Below are 25,240 nucleotides of genomic sequence, written 5' to 3' on the forward strand. Positions count from 1 at the left end.
AGCTCTTACCATGAGGTCATTTTACTTATGAACCCTGAAGAAAGTCATTACAGTCAAAGCCTAACAACAACAAAGGGGAATCATACTGTATGTGTGTACTGGTAGGATTTACTATTGAATGGTGCACAAAAAGAGCTAACACTGCCAACACTTTTCATGGGACACTTTCATAGGACACAATTCACACTATTATGGTAAATTTGATAATAAAATAAAGATTATTTGCAGAAATGTGAGAAGTGTACACAACTGTCAAGTTAGCTAGTTGGCTATTTCCTTGTTCGTATAGGATGGTGTGAACGTTTTCATGACCCAACAGTGTCACTATTCCAACCAAAGTGAAAAGAGAACATTCATTCCTTGATTTATGATTCCTTCCATAGTCCACTTGCCCTAAAAGACAGTTTGCGTGTGTGTGAGAGGTCAGAACACATGGAAAACACGGCATGTTTTCCAAAACCATCTGCATTTGCGTGTCACATTCTGTTGTTTCAGACTGAATGTAAAATATGTGACACATCCACGGGCTGGAAGGTGTCATCCCACATACCGTACGTAGTACATTCTACATAGCATGTGTGCTTTGCTAAGCGAGACAGGAGCACATATTCTACAGGCTAAGCCAGGGGTGGGCAAACTACGGCCCGGGGGCCACATCCGGCCCGCAAAGTGTTTGAATACGGCCCGCCCAATCTTTCAAAAGTATTTAATTTAAACTCAACATACAACCTGGCATCATGGCCTGAGCCAACCTTTTGATGGTTGTATCAATTTCGTTGTTTGACATGGTCTGTTGTTTATAAAGTGCTCCTGAAAAAAGAGACACAAGCACATAATAATAAAAATTAAAATAATAATTATTATATTATTATTATAACTATTATGATTATTATATTTATTATAGTAATGCTAATTATGATATTAATTATATATAATAATATTGTTATATTTGCATATTTTACATAATAATAATAATAATAATAATAATAATAATAATAATAATAATAATAATAATAATAATAATAATAATAATAATAATAATAATTTAGTTATAATATTTTATTATTTTTAAAATATTTAAATATAAATATAAAATAATAAATAATAGCAGATTGCATGACAATTTTACAGATACAATAATATCAGGTGGACTGTTACGTGTAAAATATATAGTCTGCCCCCCCCCCCCCCCCCCCCCCCTGGAAATTTTGTTATATCAATGCGGCCCGCGAGTCAAAAAGTTTGCCCACCCCTGGGCTAAGCGCATGAGGTGTCTATTTGCACGCGGTGTTGATGCCCCACCTTGCACACATCGCTCAGGACTTCCAGCGCCGTGTCGCCGGGATGCACGATGGCCAGGACAGGCTGGTCATTAGGCAGGCACACCCAGGACGGGGCCAGGCTCTCGGAGACCCAGATGTCGTTGTCCGGGGTCAGCTGAGGAAGACTCTTCACTGAGCTCTCTCTGTCCTTCTGTAAACACACAGAGTAAGGGCTTATGTGCAAAATGTTGGCAATCAGATTGTAGTAATAATAATTAGCTAGCGACATTGTTCTTATTGAAGAAAGGCGCTGACTTTGATGGATTTGATGGTGGTCTAAAGCATCTGGAGATCTAATTACAAAATCTCATTTGTAAGCCTCTTGAGCTCCCGAGCGGCTTTGAGCCACATATGTTCGCGTGTGTGTGTTGACGCGCACATCTGACCTCTGCGCCCATCGCCATGACCCGGGACAATCTGGCAGGCCAATCAACGTCTACTTTATCTGTGCTATCACATCCCCTGCTATCAGGTGACAGCTTCCAGCACCTTCTTTGTTCTAGGTCTGTGCCCCCCCCGACTGCTGCTGTGCCATCACCTTCCCCCCCGATCCAGCCATTCAATATGTGCAGGGTGATGGCAGAAGGGAGCAAGTTTTATCATCATCATTCCAAAATAATGCCTCACACATTAAGTAGAAAAGAAAGACCGGGGGCGTGAGAGACATGCACCGCGCCCCCTCCCAGGCTCAACACCATCTGGCTGCCAGCATGGCCCATAAGATGCCTCTGCTGGTGGGGGTCACATCGGCACACCACGAGGCGAGACTCTCAAATCCCTGCTGCCATCAGTGGGATTCATTGAAAAGCTTGGAAAAATCCTTCAGCTGCGACCGTTTGGAACCAAGCTTTTATGATTGTTAGAGATCCTCACTGAAAAGTCATTTTTGCGTGTCGCATTGTAATGTTTTGTTTTACAGTGGAAGCCTTGTCGTCCAATGCCCCTAAGGTCGGACAAAACCTGAGAATATGGATTCATGGATTCACCTTTTTTGGGCATGCTTTTGTTACCTTTGTCTCTCTACTGGCCGTATGCTGCCTTCTTTCTTAGGTTGGTTGGCCTCCTTCTGGTGCGGGGTGTAGTAACACGGCATGGCTGCAGCATCTTTTTATACTCCCTGGCTGCATCAGGAAGATGCTGGAATATTCTTTTCATCCAAAACTGGGCTACACCAGCATTACTTCCCTTTTACTACTTTGTGAATCACCTACAACGGTCTAGTATTCCTTGTGTTCTTTTGTACTTTTACAGTCTTACTTCCATTCTTAGCTTTGTCTTCCTGCCAGGACCCTTTATTCTTGCTATACACCTTCTACCCTTTGTGATTGTTTTTGCAGTGCTATTTTTTGTATTTGTTGGTTGCATCATGTTTTTCACATTTGTCATCACTCTGGAGACATTACAACAGACTTTGTTACATTTAACATTTCCCCTATATTTGTGGTTAAACCTAGTACAGATCCATAGGACAGAATGTAAAAAAGAGACAAAGGCTTGGATGTCAACCAGCGTCCTTCAGCCCATCCTCTAGACCTCTTTCCTCCTCTTTTCGCCTCTAGCATGCCTGATGTTAGTATGTTAGTAGCTGTGCGTGGGTGGAAGCAAATCAATCTCCCACAGAGCCACTGGGGACCTCCACAGTGTGAGAATGGGTTAGAGCACTGCAGAAGTCTCTTGTCTTAAGAAATGTATTCTTTTTCTTGTACTACATCAAGAACAGGCACAGGCACGATTGAAGTAATACTAACATTTGCATGAGTTTGTGGGTTGCCTGTAATGCACTCAAAGACAAAAACATTAAAGTTAAAATAGACTTATGGTTGAACTGGGTTGAAAAGAGAATGTGTCCAGGCAGATGTGGACGTGGTGTCTGTCATAGATGTGGAAGGCTTCATCCATGGTGCTCTTCCACATAAGCCATTAAAACAAACTTCACAAAGCGGATATCAGATAAGTGGAAGGAGGTGGTAAATGGAGGGTGGTTGCTGGCCTCGGGGTGCCGAGAAGATTGTAAGCCAGCATCAGCCGCTCCAGTAATTTATGAAAAAGACAAACAATGAGGTGCAATTAGCCTGCAGCTACATTCTCAACGGGAAAGGATGGAGATGGTGGCGTGGAATGTGTTTGTGGTCTCAGGGTGGCCAACAAGGAGAAACAAAGAAACAGGAAGTGGGGAAAATAGTCTACAAACGAACATCTTACAGATCTCTCACTGGCGGAGTCTTCAAACGTCTGCTCTATGGGCGGTTTGGGTGACTCCATCCCGTCAACAAACACCTGCAACAACAAGGAAGTGTTCACAACATTTACAACTAGGAGGCGCTATAGAGAGAAACAACATGTGCCACCTGACGGAGTTGGTTTAGTACAAGGGTGGGCAAACTACGGCCCGGGGGCCACATCCGGCCCGCCAAGTGTTTGAATACGTGTTTGAAAACTTAACATAACATAACAAGCACATATAGCAGGTTGCATGACACTTTTACAGATACAATAATTTCAGTTGGACAGTTAGAATTATATGTATAAAATATATAGTCTGCCCCCCCCCTGTCAATTTTGTTAAATCAATGCGGCCCGCGAGTCAAAAAGTTTGCCCACCCCTGGTTTAGTACCTGGCTGATTGTGGGATGTCCCTTAGACTTCCTGCGTGATGTGGTGTCCAGCCCCCACAAGGAGGAGAAGCGGCTGCGACGCTTGCTGAAGGTGCGATGGACGGCCTGACTGCGCCTCTTCACGCTACCCTCGGTGCGGGCAGACACCTGTGACACGCACAAATGGCCAATGTGTCCATCAGAGGACACATTCAAGCAAGCACTGACACACACATTGACACAGTCTACAATGGGAAGAAAGCCAAGTTCCCGGAAAAATCGCACAGAGAGAACAGAGATTCCATCTCTTAACCATAATATGCCGATATGCTAACCAGTGCACACAGAGGATTTAATATCTAACACAGAAAGTTGCTTATTCACTAGTTAGTGAACTATTAATGCTTGATGCGTCTTTTATAAGGAATCTCCATTAGCAGGATTACATAAAAGCTACTTAACCGATTTCCGATAAAGCTGTTGTAGACCGTTTGGATTTATTTCCTCTATATTTTGCTTACTTTCTTGCTTTGCACATTGCGTGGTATTTTTCATTTATTAGTGGTAGTAGCAGGTCCAATTGTGTGTCACTTTAGGTGACATGTTTAAAATGGCGTCGTGCTAGGCCAATAAATCTTGGTGAAAAAAATCAATTGTGTGGTAATGTCTGACAGTGTGAGACAGCAGGGAGGAGACAGGGTGGTGATTTGCGGGGGGTGGGGGGTCTAGAGAGGGTGTGAAGCAGATAAGGACACAAAGGAAGGGAGGATGTAGGCAGTAAAAAGGAAAGAGGGGTGCTGGTGGTGGTGGTCGGGGGGTTAGAAAAGTCTGTTCTGTGGGAAAGCGCCTGAGGGATGGCACAGTTCATATTGATCCACCCGCCAATCAACACTATCAACCTCTGGTGTGTGTGTGTGTGTGTGTGTGTGTTCAGCATGTCTCAGGCGCCGTTTCATTCTGTACATTCTCAGCAACGACTGTTGGCTAAGATCTCGAACAACGGGCCAAAGATCTTTGTCGTCAGGTTGTTGTGACCAGTCATGCTAATGCAGGATCCACAGGATGGCACAAAGTTTCTGGCTAATTAAATACTTGCTTTAAACACGTTCACGGTCAAGTTCTTCTGGTTTAAAAACCTTTGCTTCAGTGAGGAGGACAGACATGCAATGCCTAGCGGGACATGTAGAACTGAATTCAGACTTTTAGGAAGTGTAATTATGTTAGAGAGCATGTGGCCGTACCAGGGCATGGAAGGAGGACACAGAGAAGATTCCCAGTCGTCCCATGGCCAGCTTTGTGGGACGCGAGGCAAAGCCCAGCAGGCGTTTCGGGTTGGGGGGCTCGCCGCCCTGCAGGCTGGCCAGGTAGCAGCGACAGCGGAACAGATCCATGTGGAACCTCTCCAGATTCTGCTCCCACAGGAAGATCTGGTGATGATAGAGAGGTGGGTGAATAAATTAATTCAACATAAACAAGAAAAGAACATCCTGCAGCCTCGCTTGTTCCAAAGAGGAGAAGTGAGATGTGGGAGTGATGAAGCCCCCATGCGGTGGTATTACTCATCAGCACGGCCCCCACCGGTCACCCACCCGCTGGCTTGTGTGCAATGCATCACAAGGTGGGCCGCGGGAGGTGCAACACACACAAAACACCACAAACTGTCCTTTGGTTATATACTAAACAATTCTTTGTTCATACCAGAGTCACCTTTTCATACCGGGCAGTTTCAACTGCTCACTTGCAGTCTTCCTCAGAGTGGCCACGTGATGTTGCTGTCATGTGTCTTGCCAGCTGACTTCTACAGATCAAAGTTGCAAGATGCAAGTGACCAATCAAACCTGTCAGGTATGGAAAACTAACCAGTTTGTGTATTCTAGAGCTCATGTGTTGTAAACTTTTGGTAGAGAAAATATCCAAGATGACCAATCAGAAAGCTGAACAAGGTCGGGAAAAGACTACAAAATAACAATGGTGAACTGAGGACACATTTGAATGTGTGTGTAAAATAGTCCAGAATACCACATATGCATGGACAGTAACGTTTCAGCCATCCATTTTCTATACCGCTTATCCCCACTAGGGACGCAAGTATGCTGGAGCCTATCCCAGATGACTTCGGGCGAGAGGAGGGGTACACCCTGGACTGGTGTCCAGCCAATCACAGGGCACATATAGACAAACAACCATTTACACTCACATTCATACCTATGGACAATTTGGAGTCGCCAATTAACCTAATTAACCTTGGAATGTGGGAGTGCCCGGAGAAAATCCACCACGGAGAACATACAAACTCCACAAAGAGATGCCTAAGCAGAGATTTGAACCACGGTCTTCCCGATCTCTTGACTGTGTGGCCTGAAGAGTAAAGTTACAAAACATAAATAATAATTTGATTATGTTAAAAATACTTGAAAACATGTTTTAACATTGCCGACTCCAAATTGTCCATAGGTATGAATGTGAGTGTGAATGGTTGTTTGTCTATATGTGCCCTGTGATTGGCTGGCCACCAGTCCAGGGTGTACCCCGCCTTTCACCCGAAGACAGCTGGGATAGGCTCCAGCACCCCCTGCAACCCCCGTGAGGAAAAGCTGTAGAAAATGAATGAATGAATGTTTTAACATGTCTACTGTCAGACTGCTTTCCTGCTTCATACATTTTGTAAAACACTTCCAAAAAGGGGCGTCCAAAGCGCTGCTTGAAGCTTGTTTTTTTTTAATCATGCGATACATGATTAGATATTACACTAACATTAGCCAGGTTCACATGAGGAGTTTCTCTTTCTGAATGGAATCTTTCCAAATGACCTTTCCGAAAGCAATGGTATACATGGAAAGGAATATTCCAATCCCTTGTCTACATGAGCCGCTATAATGAACCAGAATAGTCAATGGGGCATGCGCAGTAAAGCGTATACACCAACATCACGTGATACCGAATTCCTCAAGTTTTTCTTTCACTTCTTGGAATAACTCCGTATTGCCAGTTTTTCGTTCGTCCAGTCTTGAAATTTAGTTTGAATCAAAAACAAACTTTCCGCAGCAGTCCAGTGCCAATTGCTCGCCTCCATTTCTTTTCACGTCTCGAGCTGCGTGCCTTTCAGGATTCGCTGAAAGAATGTTCAATCTTAATATTGTACAATTAAGCTCGTCACATGTTTTATATAGATACGTATATATTTTCTTTTTTAATAAAAGTGGACTTGTGAATGGCGTATAGAAGGGTTTCGATTCTGTTCCACAGATGGCGCTAATGCACACGAAAGTCGCTTGCCAACCGTGAAGAAGAATGCATCCTGCCAACTTTACGTTTGAGCGGGTACAAGATACCTCAATCGGATTGGGGAAAGGAATATTCCACCCCTGTGAATCCGATTATGTTCATTCGGATTGGCACTTTTCTTTCGGAATGAGGTGTATACAAAGGTTACATTCTTTCCGTTTGAGCAAATAACCCAAATGGAATTGGAATGTTTGGGTCCATGTATACATGGCTATTGTATTAGTTTGACTATCCTTAAGTAAAAAGAATTAGGGGTGTCAATTAAAATAATGAATTGTGATTAATCACATTTTTTTGTCCACAGTTAACTCACAATTAACCAATTAATCACAGATAGAAATAAGTGGTAAATGATTTGATAAGCAAGTATAATAACTAGGGGTGTCCGATATTGGCTTTTTTCACGAAAACCGATGCTGATATTGTCAAACTCACAAATTTGAACATGTTGGTAGGTCTGCATTAAAATTACAACCTCTCGAAACCCCCCTGACAGTTCCCCACCCCACCCCCCAGGGGGCCCGTCCAAATATTTGAGAAGCACCGTTACTATGTAACAATACTCTTAAATGAATACAGTTGTTTTGGCTACTTCACCCATATCCAAGTAGATAATTCATGTATTATATATTTTATATAACAATACATTTGTGTTTGTTGTGCCTTGATTTATGGAAAGATTGAAAGATTGATTTAATGATGTAAGGTGAATGCTCACTACTGTGTGGGATGAATAATGTTCTTATCCTAACCATGTGAGAAGATGAAATACATTGTTTTACATTGGTGCCTCTTTCCTGTTTGCAAGTTTAATGCAAGCAGTGGTTTGTCCCAGTCCCGCTTTGACAGTCTTTGAACGCACCGCACCTTCTAACTTTGTCCAAATGCTGTACAGCTAGATGACTATACTAATGCTCATACTATAAGGAAATGCACACAGGTAAGATATGATGACCTTATTGATGACCATGTGATGGTGGCTATGGATTCGCGCCTTTTAAACTTGATGTTGTTCCTGTTTTACACAATACATAATTATAATAAAAAAGATTCAAAGCAATCATATACATATGTATGTATCATTCATCTTTCTGTATGTAAAATACAGTAAAAATCAGTATATTTCACACACAGTTGGTAATGGGATTAATCATAATTACTTGAAAACTGATGTATAATCATTTGACATCCCTACTTTGTTTTGTCTGCACTGATCTTTGACTACCTTCATTCCCACGCAACAAGAGGATGTGTCAAGTTCCGTGTGTGCATTATTATGTCACTTTCAGCATGAGCATGTTCTCTGCTGTTAATGTCAGTGCCAGCGAGCGGAACATTCTGTGCAGTGAGAAAGAATGCTGGCCGAGGTGTGAAGCATGTGGATATGATGTAAAGAGCCTCAGGTGTTTTCACTCTTTCACAGGGAGAGGAGGAAGGTGAATAACCTGCAAATAGCCTACCTGCTCCAGGATGGTCTTCCTCTTTTTACCGTCGGTGACGGTGGACAGTTGCATGTCCCCCATCTTTTTCATCTTCTCGTCCATGTCAATCTTCTGCTCCAGCTTACGGATCTCGGTCCGCAGCAGGCGCACTGTGTCCTCCCGGTGGTGCTGGCGGGCCAGGGCGGCTGCGCACGCAGAGTGGATCGCCGTGATCCAGTTCTCCAGTTCTGTCTGACCCGACGTCTGATGAGAAACAAAAAAACAGAAAATAATGATGAGTGTAGAGTTTGCAAATAAAATAAAAGAAATTGCCAGCCAATCGCAGCGCACATAAGCAACCACTAACTCTCACGTTCATACCTACGGGCAATGTAGAGTCGCCAATGAACCTAACATGTATGTTTTTGGAATGTGGGAGGAAACCGGAGTACCCAGAGAACATTCGCACATGCACAAGGAGAACATACAGATTCAAAGCCAGATGTTCCAGATCTCCTGACTGTGTGGTCATTCTTCTAACCACTTGTCCACCGTGCGTCCCATTCTAAATATATACTTGTTTTAAAAACAAAATGGAGCATATATTCCAAAATACAATACAAAAAAAGAAAAAATGAATTAAAAAAATAATAAAATAGTGTTTTATTCGGCTTAAAATTCATTCATTCATTCATTTTCTACCGCTTTTCCTCACGAGGGTCGCGGGAGCCTATCCCAGCTGTCTTCGGGCGTAAGGCGGGGTACACCCTAGACTGGTCGCCAGCCAATCACAGGGCACATATAGACAAACAACCATTCACACTCACATTCATACCTATGGACAATTTGGAGTGGCCAATTAACCTAGCATGTTTTTGGAATGTGGGAGGAAACCGGAGTACCCGGAGAAAACCCACGCATGCACGGGGAGAACATGCAAACTCCACACAGAGATGCCCGAGGGTGGAATTGAACCCTTGTCTCCTAGCTGTGAGGTCTGCGCGCTAACCCCTAGACCACCGTGCCGCCTCGGCTTAAAATTAATTTTAAAAAAATCTGATTCAAAACAATTTACCAGATAGCTACAATATTAATGGAAATTACATCCGGAAAAGACCTGATTGAGGTCACTCAATAGTGTCATTTTTAGCGCTATGTTTGAGCTGTTGTGCAGTTAAAATGAACGTTTGTGCTGCTTTTGTTTTTGAGTTATTACAACGGTCACCCACCCCCCAAATGCTCCAAATTCAACCAAAATAGTCTCTTTTTTAGTGCTAGGTTAGCACTGTTTTCAACTCTGTAGTAACTGTATGAGAATAGTGACGTTGCATTGATGAGAACACATGAATAGAGACAAGGTTAGTCACCCTAATATGCTTCTTTCATTGCGCATCTTCATTGCGTCTGTCGCCAGTGACATTCACTGGCGACAGACACCATGAATACAAATAAGACATTTTCATGCTTCACAATGGTCAGTGACAGTGTGGCCTTTAAACGCGTCAAACAAAAACACACACAGGATGCTTGATCTGCCACACGCAGCCTGAGGGAAATGAATCTGGCATGCTAATGTCATGCCAAATTCATAATGTGATTTTACATGTGCAGGCTGTTTTTTTAATATTGTTCCAATATTGAAATACACCAATACTGTATTTATGGATATATGTATTTAAGTAAGTGTACCTGGAAGAGGAAGGCGTCTCCTGCAGAGTTGCTGAGGCAGAAGACAAAATCCTTCTTGGGGTGTTCAGGTACTGCCTGTACGATGCTGTTCTCCGCCCACAGAGCGTGTTTCGGAACACTGTTGTGGTCGATTCCTGAGCGTCCATCCGACTCGTACAGGAACAGAGTGCAGCCTGACAAACCCAGAAGGATATTCACATTTAAAGTTGTATTTTTTTGCAGGATTACAGAAAAACTGCAAAAATGACCACACATTCTCTTGAAAAAGTACAAATCTATTTATGGTGTTGAAGGGCTAATTACAAGCGTCGCGTGTGTCCTCTACAGGGACACACTAGAGCCTGATTTATTCATCTTCATGGAGAGAGGAGTTGCGTAGACGAGGCGGGAAGCATTAGCGGCATCTTGTGCATTTCACAAGGATGAGATTGGATTAGATATGGATGCCGGCGTGAAATTAAATTGAGATGAGGCAGAGGACAGAAAATGAAAAGGCCACACAGTAAGGGGAGAAGGTCGCCAGCAGTGTAGAATATTACAGCTTTGTCACTGGATTGCTATTAATAATTACTGAATACAGATTCCATGCTGGACCATGTGCTAGCATCATGTAGATTACTTTGCAGGTAATAAAAAAGCTGTTTGACCTTTCAGAGAGACCCAGTAGTGTTTCCACTTGCGTCTGGTGGCAGGTTCCACCTTCTTGCTCTTCTTGTGGACCAAGAAGTTCTTCACGGCCAGCGCACCTGCCTTCCTGACAGTGCCGTGAGCACAGCCCGTCGCAGAGTCGGAGGGATAGGCGCTGCTGAGCGTGCTGCTGCTCTGCTCATCGCTCACTGCCGAGCCCGCCTCCTCCAGGCAGTCCCGACCTTGACGTGCCTGACAAGAGGAAAAACAGTTCATTTACATTATTTTCAACAGCAAACATTTCAAATGGGGAAAAATTAGAGGGTAGAAAAGCCTCAGAATGGGAAAAAAATGAAAAGGTAGACAAGCCTCGGAAACATTTTAAATCGGAACAAATCGAGTAGACAAGACTCAGACACATTTGAAATGGGAGCAAATGAAAGGGTAGAAACGCCTTTGAAACAGGAACATATAAGGAAGAAAAGCCTCGGGAACGTTTGAAATGGGACCCAATGATAAGGTAGGAAAGCCTCCATTGTTAATTTAACTTAATTTTCGACCCTTTGTATTGAGTTGTGGACTCCTATAGAGCAGCTACACACAATAACCAGCACAGAATAATTTCTAGATCATCCAAAATCTGTACCTATTCCAGCTGTATTTTCTTTGTTGGTCAAACTCCCAAGCGCTACCAAAGTACTTCCTGACTACTGCGAACCCCACTTTCAAATTTTGTGGGTATAGGTGTTGTGGGTATAGCCTACAGCAACACCCATAAGGTAGACCATCCTTCTGTGACATCACAAAAGTACAGTTTTATAATGCCCTGTGAAACTGAGCGTTTTGAGCCATCCCAAACTTCTTTCAGGGCTCACTTCCAAATGAGCAAACCTTGTGATCTGAAACCTTGGCATCGTTTAACACTAGAATACAACACTTAACTACATTTATAGGTCAGAGAAGTGGAAAACGCACAATAGGTCCCCTTTAAATAGGATCAAATCAGAGGGTAGAAAGGAACGTTGAAATGGGAACAAAAGGATAAAAAAGCCGTGGATACATTTGAAATAGGGACAGATTAAAGCAGAAAAGCCTCAGAAAGATTCAAAATGGTCAGTCATAATATTTTAAATGGGAAGGAACCATGAAATGGGAACAAATTTACGGGTAGAAAAGCCTCGGAAAGATTTTAAATGGTAAGAAATCAGATGGTAGTGTTGTGGAACAATTTATGTTGGATTTTGATTGGTCACTGTAGCGAGTAGCTTGACTGACCCAGACTTGATTGTCCAGTTCCTTTCGGAAGTTCTCGTAGACGCCCCCGCGTGCCTCCGCCCCGCCGGCGCTGCTGCTACCGCTGTCGCTGCCGTTGAAGACCACGCTCTCTGTGGCCGAGTATACGGCGAAGGACGCCGACATGGCCTTGCATCGGCGAGATAATGGCTCACCGTCCATGTCCGTCTCGGCGGCCACGCCGTCGATACCGCTGTCGCCGTACTCGCTTCCCTCTCCCAGGACAGTGGAGATATCCTGTCGTGGCACATGTAGAAGACAGCATGTTTAAGGGAAATGATCATATGGTTCTCAGCATGTGGGAGCAGCTTGTTGATGCGAGACAATGTGAGCATTTAGGCCACACTGGGCTGTACTATGTACTGCATGTGTGTTTTTAATGTGTTTCCGTTTTTCCACTCGAGGTCCACTGTCCTTTTCTAAGTCAGTTCTTTCCAAACTGAGACTCCGTTCTTTTCCTCCTTGTTTTGCTACGTCTATTTATATCCTAGACCCATACATCCCCCATCCCTCCACTCCCCCTTCAGCCGGGCCGAGTGAATTTGTGATGAGCACTTAGGGTGCAGCTTGGGGGCTCTGGGAAGAAGTTGAAGGGGGGGCCTGGAGAGCATGTTTTGTTGTGGACTTTTGTAGAGTTCCACTAGGGAATATTACACAAGCTGCTTTTGCATTAACACTAACATTAACATTAGATTTATGCTGATGCATCCATGTGACTTTAAGTCAGTCATCTTATACTGCATTAAAAGTGAGACCCAATATTTGAATTGTGTTATTGTAAAGTGATCAATATCAGGCCAGCGTTGGAAACGTCATTGTAGTTCCACTTTGTTGGTGTCCTAACGCTTTGATAGAACGATGTCCTTGCCTAATGGCTACATCATCACAATTATGTCATATTTGTCACATGTTCATTGTTAGCAACTCCTCACCTGAGTGGTTTGTGCACGGCGTCCCTGAAAAACGGGACATGGCCCAGGTGCAACGCCTCTGACCCCGGCCAGGCCCTCGGAGAGGCAGTGCGAGCGTCGGCAGGGGAGTGTGAAGGCTCCGTAGGCACTGCTGTCGTCCTCACCAGGGGACATCAGCACCGCCTCTGCGTCCCTGTCGTGCTGGACATCTCTGTGCGCTTTGTCAGGACGGACCCTTTGGCCCCTGAGGCCTGGACTCTGATGACTGCACAGGTGGTCCAGAGACGAGGCCCTCTCTGCTGCACCTTGACCCACACAAATGCAGTGGTGTGAAAAAGTGATTCAGATCATGTAATAAGTTTAAATATTAGTCAATGACAACACAACTAAACACAAAAATGCACTTTTTAAATGAAACCTTTTATTAAGAGAGAAAAAAAAATCCAACACCTACACAGGCTTGTAAAGTGATTGAGTTCTAAGACCAAAACCACTGCTGAACAAAAGGAACATCAAGGCTCGTCTCAATTTTGCCAGAAAACATCTTGATGATCCCCAAGACCTTTGGGTAAACACTCAACAAAATGTACTTTATGAAAGGTATGTGTCCCATTATGACAAATTTCAGATAAAGAACATCATACCAACAGCAAAATATGATGGTGGTAGTGTGATGGTCTGGAGCAGCTGCTTTCAGGACCTGGAAGACTTGCTATGATAAATGGAGCCATGAATTCCCAGATACCCGGCCATTTTTTTGGTGACCTGAAGCTGAAACCAACTTGGGTTCTGCAGCAGGACAATGATCCAAAACACACCAGCAAGTCCACCTCTGAATGGCTGAAGAAAAACCAAATGAAGACTTTGGAGTGGCCTAGTCAAAGTCCTGACCTGAATCCTATTGAGATGCTGTGGCATGACCTTAAAAAGGCTTCATGCTGGGCCAAAATTAAGAGACTCATTGCAAGTTATCACAAACGATTGATTGCAGTTGTTGCTGCTAAGGGTGTCCCAACCAGTTATTAGCTTTTTCACACAGGGCCATGGAGCTCTGGATTTATTTTCTCTCATTTAAAAACAGCATTTTGTGTTCAGTTGTGTCGTCATCGAGTGTTTATATGTTATACTACCCCGAAGCTAAACAGGAAGTGTGACTCAACGATGTCACTCAAGCAGTACGGCGTGAATGCCGAAAAGCAGAGCGCAGGTGGAAGAAAGACGGTCTACTGGTCTCCTACCAAACCCTCAAAGCCAGTTGGAGGCATTATCAGAATGTTGTAAAGATTGGGAAAACAAAATACCTCTCAGAGTTGACATTGGACAATATTAACAACCCATGTGTTCTTTTTAAAACCATTGATTCTGTTTTAAATCCCAGTTTATCCACTACACTGGAAAATCATGTGTGAAAACCTCTTGCAATTTTTCAATGACAAGGTTGCATCTATACAAACTAACCTGGACCTCATCCAAATATAATAATAATTTACTGTCTTAAATGTCTTTGTTATTTGATCTTTTTGATTTTTTAGTTCTTGATTACAATAAATGTAATCAAGTGTGCAGCACTTTAGAAACTGTTTATAAAATATGCTGTATAAATAAAGTGGATTGGATTGGATATACTGAATATGAATGAAAGTCCTCATATAGATTGTACCTGCAGAGCCTCTGGGCCGTTTGAAGTGCTCTTCCTCCTCTTCTTCCTCACCGCCATCCATCATCTCCTCAGTGCTGGTCAGGTGACCCTGGCTGAGATCCGACAAAGAAAACTCCAGACTGTCATCCCGCCACATGTCGGCGGACTTTGAGCGCTTCTTCATAAAACTGGAGCTGTCATTGGTCTGCTGAAGGAACGCCGTCTCGCCTGACTCCCCCTCCCCCGCGGAGTCCTCGCCGCCGTCGTGGGCCAGGGTGTCCGCCTCAGACGTCTCAGGGGTGGGCGTGGCCAAGGTATCGTCATCCTGCTGGAAGGACTCGGGCCTCATTGTCATGGCCACGCGCTGCGTCCAGTGGGGGTTGACGCCAAAGTCCGCCAGTCCATCAGTGGCATCGAACGGCTCCAGGCCGCTCTCGGCCAGCGACTGGGGGATGCTGGGAGTGCTAGAGGAACGCGTGGACGCTTCCGAGTTGCGATGCTGCTGCTTGGCTGACGTGGACAGCCGGGTGCGGCGTGTGATTGGCTGCTTGCCGGAGAGACGGAGGGAGCGGGAGGTGTGTTTACGGGACAGGTGTCCTGTTGAGTTGCAGATGAAGCCGCTCTCTCCATTTTGACTCTCCACGTTTCCCATGATTCAACTGCACATCAAAGGCCATGTTTTCAAGGACAGATTCACGGCAAAGTGACAATATGGCTTTAACAATGACTTTGAATATTAACAGTAAAGTATGTTGACTTAAAACATGGCCTGTACACTCATTAAAGCCTACAGTTAGATTATTTTTATTTATTCTCCTGTGGGAAAATGTTCAACTTCAAAGACTATTTTCAACCTCAGAGGTTCCATGAATTTCTAATTATTTGATTTTGCAGCATGATTACCTGTTGTCAAAGTTGCTGTCTCACAAGCATGTTGGCCTCAGTGCGACGCCATCTTGGGCCCAACACACCATCCTCTGCAGGGCATCGCACGGTGGCTCCACTCGACCCGCGGAAAGCCTGATGTGACCTGTCGTCACACAGAAAGCAAGAGGCTGTCAACAAAAGTGAGCTAAGCTAACACAACAAGTAAGGACAGTGCCGAAACAAGCATGCATGCGCTCCGCAAAGTCCCAAGCCACATTTCTTTGAACTACACCCTGAAACTCTCGGCTAACCACAAACCACTTGGGCTTGTGCACACACGCGAAGGCAATGCAGCCCAGCAAACACAGACTCACAAACTCCTACCAACAGAATGAAAGGATAAAAGCGACTATGATGTTACATGATGCGTATCATGAAACAATAAAAGGAGGATCCAAACCGTTGTTGCATAAAGGGAGGAGCTGGCTGCCATCTTGGCATTTTGAATCATCAACCTACAGTTATTACAGATATTCCAAACTCTATACCGGGGTTCTTCCTTACTTTCTGTTCTTTTTACTCATTTTACTCATTTACTCAAGTGAGGTAGAACATGACATCAGAGCTGTGTATAAAATGTGTCACAAAGCCTTATTGTGTCACATTAAGCAGTAGTTTGGAAATGGTGATTCTTTAAAGGTAAATAAAGGACTTGTGTCATGTTTTCATCTTTGTAATTATGCAACTTCCTCTCTTCAATTTGTAATAAAATATTGGATCTTAAATGATTCGTTTTAAAAAAGGTCACATTCAATTTTGGTCAGAATCTGCACACTAACTGCAATATAATACAATTTTATAATGAGTGGGACTCTGACCTGAGTTTTTGTTGTGTTTTCTCCATGCAGGTTTTTTGTACTCTTTTTTTTGTTTTGTGTACTTAAAATAAAAAATTATGTAAGTAAATAAATAAATAAGGAAATTAATAAGCAAATAAGAATGTTGATTTAAAATTTGGATCTGATTGAGATTGCACATTTGGAAGCAAATTAAACTTCTTCTTTCTCTTTGGCTTTTCCCTTCAGGGGTCGTCACAGCAAATCAATCTCCTCCATCCAACCCTGTCTTCCTCTTCTGTCTCTCTCACACCAACTCCCCTCATGTCCTCCTTCACTACATCCATAAACCTCCTCTTTGGTGTTCCTCTACGCCTCCTACCTGGCAGCATCCTTCTACCAATATATTCACTATCTCTCCTCTGGACATGTCCCAACCATCTCAGTCTGGCCTAAAGAACTTTATCTCCAAGGCCTCTAACATGGAATGTCCCTCTGATGTACTCGTTCCTGATCCTATCCATCCTGGTCACTCCCAATGAGAACCTCAGCTTCCTCAACTCTGCTACCTCCAGTTCTGCTTCCTGTCTTTTCCTCTGTGGCACTGTCTCTAGACCAAACAACATGGCTGGTCTCTGTATACCTTTCCTTTCATTTTAGCTGAGACTCAGCAAATGAAACTGAACACTGAAAATCCCAGGCTGTGTACTGTAATTCCTGAATGTAATGTTTCCATTGCATAAGCATATTTTTGTGGGGTTTAGTAAAGCCATCCCAAATGGTTTTAATGCTGTGTAAGCTGTAGAAATGAGTAGTGGTGTGTATTTTCATCTACATTACATATAAATGGGAGCACTCGGAAGAATAACTCCTCATTCATTAAAAAAAGTGAATGAAATGAAAGAAGAAATTAAAGTACCAAACATGGCTCCTGAGGGTGACTTATATTTCCATCATATTTACATATCACATCCAGTCTAACGTCATCTTCCACCTGTATACATCTAGTCAGTGTGTGTGTGTGTGTGTGTGTGTGTGTGTGTGTGTGTGTAAGAGTGCAGGAAGTGTAAAAAATGCAACACAGCGAGTGCATAAAATGTTGCTTTTCCTGCAGGAGCACTCAGTCGACAATGTTTATTCTTTTTTTCCCCTCCCTTCCTCTTACCTGCCCTGCAGCAAAGGGGGCGGGGTAGGGGTGGGGGGGGGGCTTGGTCTGGGAGGTGATGTGAGGCTGAAGGCAAAACACAGGAGGCAGCTACACATTTGGGAGGGGGGATTCTGAGCTATGAATAGATGTGAGAGATGCAAGCAGACGAGGATGCTGGGCTGGGGGCTGGTTTGGGGGGGGGGGGGGGGGGTTAGATTATTGTTGCTGGGCTTTAAGTGGATAAGCAGACATGTGCTTCCACTGCCTTGCTCTAAGCTTAATTGAAGCATTCAAGACAAAAAGGGGATATGCAGTTATTCACGCTGGGTCTGTTCTGCTAAATTAACAGTGTCTGCGGAGAGCATCATAAAATGTCTTGAAATTAATGTTTTAGCAGAAAGGATTCTACTTAGGGTACAGGTTTACCGTAATCAGTGATGCTTCCATGACTGGATGCTAATGGAATCGACTTTTTAAAATAATATTTTACAATGAAGCCTAATGCTTATCACGTAAACCACAGGTTTGATTCTGCGCTTGGGCATATCTGTGTGGAATTTGCATGTTCTCCCTGTGCATGGTGGTTTCCTCCCACATTCCAAAAACATGCTAGGTTAATTGGCGACCCCAAATTGTCCATAGGTATGAATGTTAGTGTGAATGGTTGTTTGTCTATATGTGCCCTGTGATTGGTTGGTGAAAAGTACCCCGCCTCTCGCTCGAAGACAGCTGAGATAGGCACCAGCATACCCCCGCAACCTTAGTGAGCATTCAGAGTGGCTGTGGGGGCCACAGTCTTGTACATTATATATGCTACCAGTCCAGTGTAGTACATTGTACAATAATGTATGTTTTGTGTTATAGGTACCTGAAGTGCAGAGTTAATAATTGTGGAGTACAAGACCCTTCTTATCTCTACTGAACAACGGCACCCTGCTTTCATCTTATGCATTCATCCATGTCCCTTTACATATTTCATGGGAAGTCAAGTGTTGAAAAACAGGTGCACCACACCTTAACGTCGGGGCCAGGAAGCAGGGGGCTTGTCGGGCATGTAGCTGGGGACATCTGCCGTGTCCAATCACCTGTCCGATATATACTCTGTACTATACACTGTTGAATCTTGAATGCAAGCACATACATACACACACACACTCACACACACACAGAGTGCAAAATGTATTGAAAACTGACGGTCCATGAGGTGGTTTGGTATCCATGCTGTGATCATGCATTAACATGTACCCTGATGATAACAGGTAATAGCTGCCGTAACTTGCAGTATTTTGATGATTTAGAACACTACTGAAACTTCTTTCCAAGGGCGCATTGATACACAATCTTATCTTCCATCAAAAACAGAAACATAGCGTCAACACTCCCCTTTGGGATGGCTGTGTCTTCCAGCACAAGATGTGTGCTCCAGTCCTCAGGTAAAAAATGCTGATGCAAACGAGCCTCTTGTTGCGTCTTTGTAGCAAAATCGAGAGCTAGGTATCCACTCTTCGTCTGTGAATGACGCTGAGACTAGCGTTTAGCGAAGCGTCGTTTTAGTCCGCCAGATAAATATGGTTTTGCATGTTAGCTGCTACAATAATAATATTGCTATAGTTAGGTTAATATACAATGGAATGTCAATGGAACACAGTTTCCTGTTTTTTTTAGTTCTTTTTGTGAGTGCTTCGGTGTCAAAATAGATATTTCCCATGACTCCATCTGTTGTTAGCTAGCTCATATTAACTATTTTCTTGTGATTGTGGTGGTAGAAAAAAGGGAAAGACCTGTGTGTTCATGTTTCACATAAGGATTGGGAATGATGGGCAAAATTCCTTTAAAAAGTGCAGTTCCCATTTAAAACAGTGTAGCCTGTACACTACTATGATGGCCCCAGTTTGACCCTGGAACAGATGATTTCTATTCCCATTATTTCCTATGGCAGTGGTGTCCAAAGTGTGCTATATCAATAAGTGATAGTCCCTAATCTGCATTGGGTAGGTTTGGGTGTATGAAACAAACAGGTAAAAGGTGAAGAATATCAAAGTGACCAAAGTGGCCCCCGCATTCTTCCATTTTTTTCCTTTGTGTGGCTCTTTGTGGAAAAAATGTACAATTGTGAATTGATGGTAAATGACGGTAACATGGTTAAAAACAAACATGGTTACATAAGTCCTTTCTTGGTTTATTTGCACCATCAGGGGTTTCATTGTTTAGAATTCTCACTGCATCTGAAAGCTCATGGCAGATAAAACACACACACATGCACAACGCTCCCACGAGAAATGATTCTCCCAACACACAATCTTGGAATAACACCAAAGTCCTGTCAGAGCAGACACCCTCCTAAACCTACCTCAACTCCCCACCCATGCACCTGTCTGAACGACCCGCCCACGCACACACGCACATACACAAACACACACGGTTCAGTCTGCCAGCAGAGTCAACATGAAGTCTGCATCCTAGCGAAGTGCTGAGATTATGTGGAACATCTTTCATGTAAGTGCTTGATGGTGTTCACTGACAACAACAACGTTCTCTTTCAAAAAGAAGAAGCGTTCCCAAAGTGAATCATTCTTGTATAACTACAGTTTGCACTCCACCCACGGCCGTAAATCAGCAGCAGCACAGTGCACATGACTAAGTGTCGCCTCCTGGAAAAACAACTTGTACCATCTGTGAATAATTAGAATTTATATCTCGCTTGTTTCACTAAACGGTTGTTTAAGGTAGGAGTTCCAGTAACCGGTCCTGCACTCACTTGGTTAACAGAGGATCCTGATAAGAAGTCGTGCAAGCAGTCTATGCTGAGTAGTGGCACCAGCAACTTGTCCTGAACCCGGTAGCAGCTAATAAGGAGTCTGGTAACTAGGTTAAGTCTGGAACTCGGCACTGTCTGCCTGGTCTGAGCCAAGAAAGTAGGAGTGTTTGGAACCTGTTCAGATCATGGTGCTAATTGTGTTGGCGGCTGGGAACCCTGACCTGGTAAGTAAGTAGTAGCTGTGGTATGTAGCAGCTGATCCTGCCCCTGTTAGTACCAGTTCTAACAGTAGGTCCCTACCTTGGTAAATAGAAGCACCTTAGATGTAGCACTATCCTGAACCTTGTAAATAGTCATGCAAGCTCATGATCACAGTGCCCAGAGGCTGATACTGCACCAGCAAAGTAGTGGCGCGAGATGCTGGGCTGGACCTGAACCCTAGGTGCACCAACGGTCTTGAAGCTGGTAAGTAGCAATGCTGGTCTTTAACCATTCAGGCAGCAGCATAAAAGGTTAAAGAATCTGCACAAGTGGCCGAGGTGTTGTAAGACGAGATGCTGGCAGCGTGACTGATCTCCCTGACCTCCATGTGCACCCCATTTGCCCCCGTAAAGCCTAAAAGGCTGTGAGGTTGTTCCTGGCCTTGCCCTGCCCCAGGGGCCTGTTCCTGTGCACCTTTGACATTCCTTAAATAGTTAACCCCTCCCCTCTTACAGAGAGTGGCTGAGATTGACACTTAGCAGGAATTCCTAGAGGGAGCAAACTACCAAACACTGGAATCTGTAGCGTTATACAAACACAAGATGAGACATGCATGAATGATGAATACTCTCTTTGGCCAGACAAGTAATAATGATGGGGAACGGTGTGTGAATAGTTATTAAGTAGCATAGCAGGAATATCTACGTCAAATAGGAACATCCATCTCCACTTCCCCAGTCCCTCAGAGACCAGGCTGTCTCAGACATCACTGGTTGGGTTCCCTGAAAGAGGGAGATTAGCTTCTTATTCATCCTTTCGGGATCTGACAAGACGTTAGAAGCCTTCCCCAGCCTCCACATGCGAACATCTACTGTACGCTGCTGCCTGCTGCTTATATCAAACGTTGGAGTATTTAAATTGCTGAGAGACAAACCTTAATTCCTGTCTGTAGAAGAGGCTAGCACATCAATGAGCGGCACAACAAAGTGCGAGGACGCTGGATTGTTTTTCATGTGCTCTCCTCATTTTGTCATCTCTTGCAGAGGAAAGCAGACAAGAAGAAGAGGCTCCATTTGGGATTACTGTCAAAGAGGTTGAGATGCATGATGACTGCCAATTCCTGTCAACGAGCCAAGCCAATCTCACTGGAAATATGTGCGCCATGACAGCACATCCTAAATCCCGATGGCATCGTTTTGTTGCAGTGGCACGCCATTTTGATACAGGCCGCCACCACTGTTGTGTCACGTGGTGTTAAAGATGCAAAAGGGAGCTAGCGGCCAAAGAGGGCCATTTCATGCCAACTGCGTCTGGGCCAAGAAGTTGCTCCAGTGGTCCATTAGCACTAACACGCACATACTAACAGCAACATGTGGTACCAACTTCACAACAAGCGCTCAGGTCGGAGTGTCAGGGTTTTTTCAGCAGGCTAATACAAATATTGCGTTATTACAGAATGACATTTAACTTTGGGGAGGGGCAGGGGAGTAAAAAGGTGCTAATCATTTTAATGCCGATGTTTACGTTGTAAACTATGGCATTTTTCACCATTTTAATGAAGCATTCATGGGTATTTATGATCCAAATTGTTTGATGGAGGTCTATGCTTTCTAGTATTGTAAAAGCTACTTCACCAATGTGTGGAACGTGAACAACACATTGTTAACATTGATTGTTCATCGCTGGGGGCGGGGGGCTTTGTTCTGACAGCCATTCTAGTGTTCTAGAACAGAGAAATAAAAAGTTGGGAAAGGGTTAAATACACGAGGCGTAGTGTGAAGCATCGTCCTACAAAACGATGCATAAAGGTTTTGTGATTCCGGGTCAGCGTGTCTGTGTGGCATCTGAGGATCCGGCGAGCAGATAAGCGCCGCGGCGGGATTCGCTAACAGCCAATTCTCTCCACTTTGCTCCTCAAGTGGCACTAACCTCATTAAATACGCTCCTCCATCGAGCAAGGAGCTTACGCCGCACGCTCCTTAGCATGGCCGACTGCTGTCTGTGCTACAGTGCCGTCAGGGATTACCATAATTTAAAGAAAATCCTTCAGGCACAAGTCCTCCAGTGAGTGAATGAAGGCATGTAGCTTACGTTGCTTCACCACCTCATGGATCAGCAAAACTAAACACTGAACCTGAAAGATAGAGTATTAACCTTCATTGATAATAGAAGTTTCCATCTCCTTTAAGATGCTGTTGAATGAGATCCAAACGTATCAAGAGGAAATAGCGGCTAATATCCTTTTACGGGTTAGCTACGGAATGTTGGCGGTGAAAGTCGCACATTACCATTTGCTTTAGTCGCTCTTTGATGAATCACATGCGCGATACAAGCCTTGTTTTACGGAGAACACGTGCTGTGTGTAGGGCCCCCGTTTTGCGCAAGGTGGCACATTCTCTGCCAAAAAAGATGAGCATCGCTGGCATGAGACAGGGCCGTCCGAGGAAGGAGAAAAAAGAGACGTGTAATCTGACACCATGCTTATAAATGATTAACAGCAGGCAGTGGAAAAGAGAATAAAATGGCAGAATTCATCTGCTCACCTGTCAGTTCCTGGTGGTGTAAAAATGCATCTGCTGCCTCTGAAGACCCTCTGCAGAGGGTCCACAATTTTCATTGGCCCCAGAATTCTTGGTAGTGTTTGTTTTGCTTACAGCCCCAATATGGCCGAGGGTGGCACTGCTAATAATAATTGATAATGAAGATGTGGGAAAAAAGTGCTGGAGGTGGCAGACAACTTGTATTTCCTGGCATGCAGTTGCAGAAAAAAAAACGTTTTGACGTTGTCTCTTCTTTAAAAAGTCTGTATTTGACTTTATGAAACAATACAAGGAGATCTGAAATGTCTTCCTCTTTGGAAAGTAAATTTTCCCTTCCCAAATCCAGCTAAATTCACCCCCCCACCGACCCACCCGCCCACCCAGACAGGTGTGAATGTCAGCAAATTGGTAGGCAATGCTTCCTGTTCCGCTCGGCATCCTCTGAAGGCTGGACCAAATAAAAGGGAGGCTGAGTGGGCGAGAACGAGGGATAAGAGGGTTTTAGCCAAAAGGTAGACTGATTGCGGTGGGAGAGATAGATGCTGGGTTGGGGGGGGCTGATGGTGTTGACTGGATGATGAGAGGCTGTTGGAGGATGGAGTGGGGGAGCACAGGTAGACTGATGAATGATGTGTGCTGAAGGAGTCCCGGGAGGTAATGGGGATGATGATGATGATGATGAATATAATGTCAGTTCAAAGAGGAGCACATCTGATTTGTTGTCATCATCCGCCAAAAATCTCCAACAGGGTTATATGGTTTTATTTACATGCAGTAACAGGTACATTCATGATAACATGTAATATTTACAGGTATTTTGCTGTATTTTGGGCCTTTTGAGCATTACCAGAACTTCCTTCCTGGGTGCAATGATTTCACATAGCAACGTAGAAACGAACGCCTGCACATAGCATATTTTTCCAATTTCAAAAACACAGCAACAATGCTGCTGTAGCTTGGTTCTTATGTACGTCACATGGAGTGTTGGTGGTGCTTTTGGAGTTTTTTTTCAGGAGTCTTTACAGACAAAATACATGTTTCCCATTACATGCAATCATAGCTGTGTCTTTTTAGCTCTTTTTATATCTTTAAAATGCACAGAAAAGAGAAAGACATGCATGCGTGGGTTTTCTCCGGGTACTCCGGTTTCCTCCCACATTCCAAAAACATGCTAGGCTAATTAGTGACTTCAAATTGTCCATAGGTATGAATGTGAGTGTGAATGGTTGGTGTCCATATCTCACATAAGGATTGTGGGTGATGGGCAAAATTCCCCCAAACTTAAATTTTCTTTTAATCCCAGGAAGATGAATAAGGAAGGCTTAAAGACTGCAGTGAAATGTGAGCTAACACCGTTAACACTCACTAAGTGCTGAGACTTGCAAAAACATGTTCCTGTCCAACACATGCGTGCTTCGACATGGTCAACAAAGTCTAATAGATGAGGAGAGAGGAAGAGCAGCCGACGGGAAGCAGACGACAACAATAACAAAAAGGTTGTAGTCATCGACTTCCTGTGATAGTCTGGAAGTCGGATTTGTAAAGCGCAGACACACAAGTGATGACGAGTTGTGTCAAGCAGAAACTGCAGTTGGTGAAACATTGGGAAGCTCAACTCTGCAGTGATGCAACTACCATGACAGAGCAAAAACCTCTCGGATCATATACCATATTTGGAATATAAAGACTTACCATTAGAGATGTTCAATATGGATTTCTTATGCCACCCTTGCACAAATGTTGCCTTCGCATTGTCCTACAATTTGCAGGACTACAGATAAACTACCAGTCAAAAGATTGGACACACTTCCTCTTGCTATTGACTGAGAAAGTGTGTCCAAACTTCTCACTGGCAGTGTATGCAGCAGCTCTTCCCTCAAACTAATGTCAGGTGACATCTCATGTAATGAATGAACACATGATGCCATTCAATGCATTTCACAAATAAACACTATGTGTGCAAAATAAGGCATACGTATACTGCAATATGCAATTTAGTAAGAGCAAAGATATTATAAATATATAATATTTACTATATATTATATATATATTGTTTTATGAATATATTATACTATATAATATATTTATAATAGATATAGCACAAAAGTGC

General features: G+C 43.7%; 1 protein-coding gene across 4 annotated transcripts in view; it reads right to left on the bottom strand.

Annotated features, from left to right (window-relative positions):
• Positions 1-25,240, bottom strand: part of LOC131138896 (rho guanine nucleotide exchange factor TIAM1-like) — a 64,891-nt gene that overhangs the window by 18,360 nt on the left and 21,291 nt on the right. For 2 of the 4 annotated variants that reach the window (XM_058088248.1, XM_058088247.1), the window contains 11 exons: positions 15,685-15,811; positions 14,803-15,440; positions 13,164-13,447; positions 12,214-12,468; positions 10,959-11,190; positions 10,312-10,484; positions 8,662-8,886; positions 5,158-5,343; positions 3,938-4,084; positions 3,525-3,599; positions 1,303-1,473 (listed from right to left, as the gene is read on the bottom strand). In XM_058088248.1, the coding sequence (XP_057944231.1) occupies positions 1,303-1,473; positions 3,525-3,599; positions 3,938-4,084; positions 5,158-5,343; positions 8,662-8,886; positions 10,312-10,484; positions 10,959-11,190; positions 12,214-12,468; positions 13,164-13,447; positions 14,803-15,433 (2,379 nt within the window). In that variant the 5' untranslated portion in view covers positions 15,434-15,440; positions 15,685-15,811. Of the gene's footprint in view, positions 1-1,302; positions 1,474-3,524; positions 3,600-3,937; positions 4,085-5,157; positions 5,344-8,661; positions 8,887-10,311; positions 10,485-10,958; positions 11,191-12,213; positions 12,469-13,163; positions 13,448-14,802; positions 15,441-15,684; positions 16,041-16,108; positions 16,179-25,240 lie in introns of those variants that run through there. The other 2 variants (XM_058088249.1, XM_058088246.1) reach the window with 2 other exon arrangements.

This window comes from Doryrhamphus excisus, chromosome 11, assembly GCF_030265055.1.
Source record: "Doryrhamphus excisus isolate RoL2022-K1 chromosome 11, RoL_Dexc_1.0, whole genome shotgun sequence".
Classification (NCBI taxonomy): Eukaryota; Metazoa; Chordata; class Actinopteri; order Syngnathiformes; family Syngnathidae; genus Doryrhamphus; species Doryrhamphus excisus.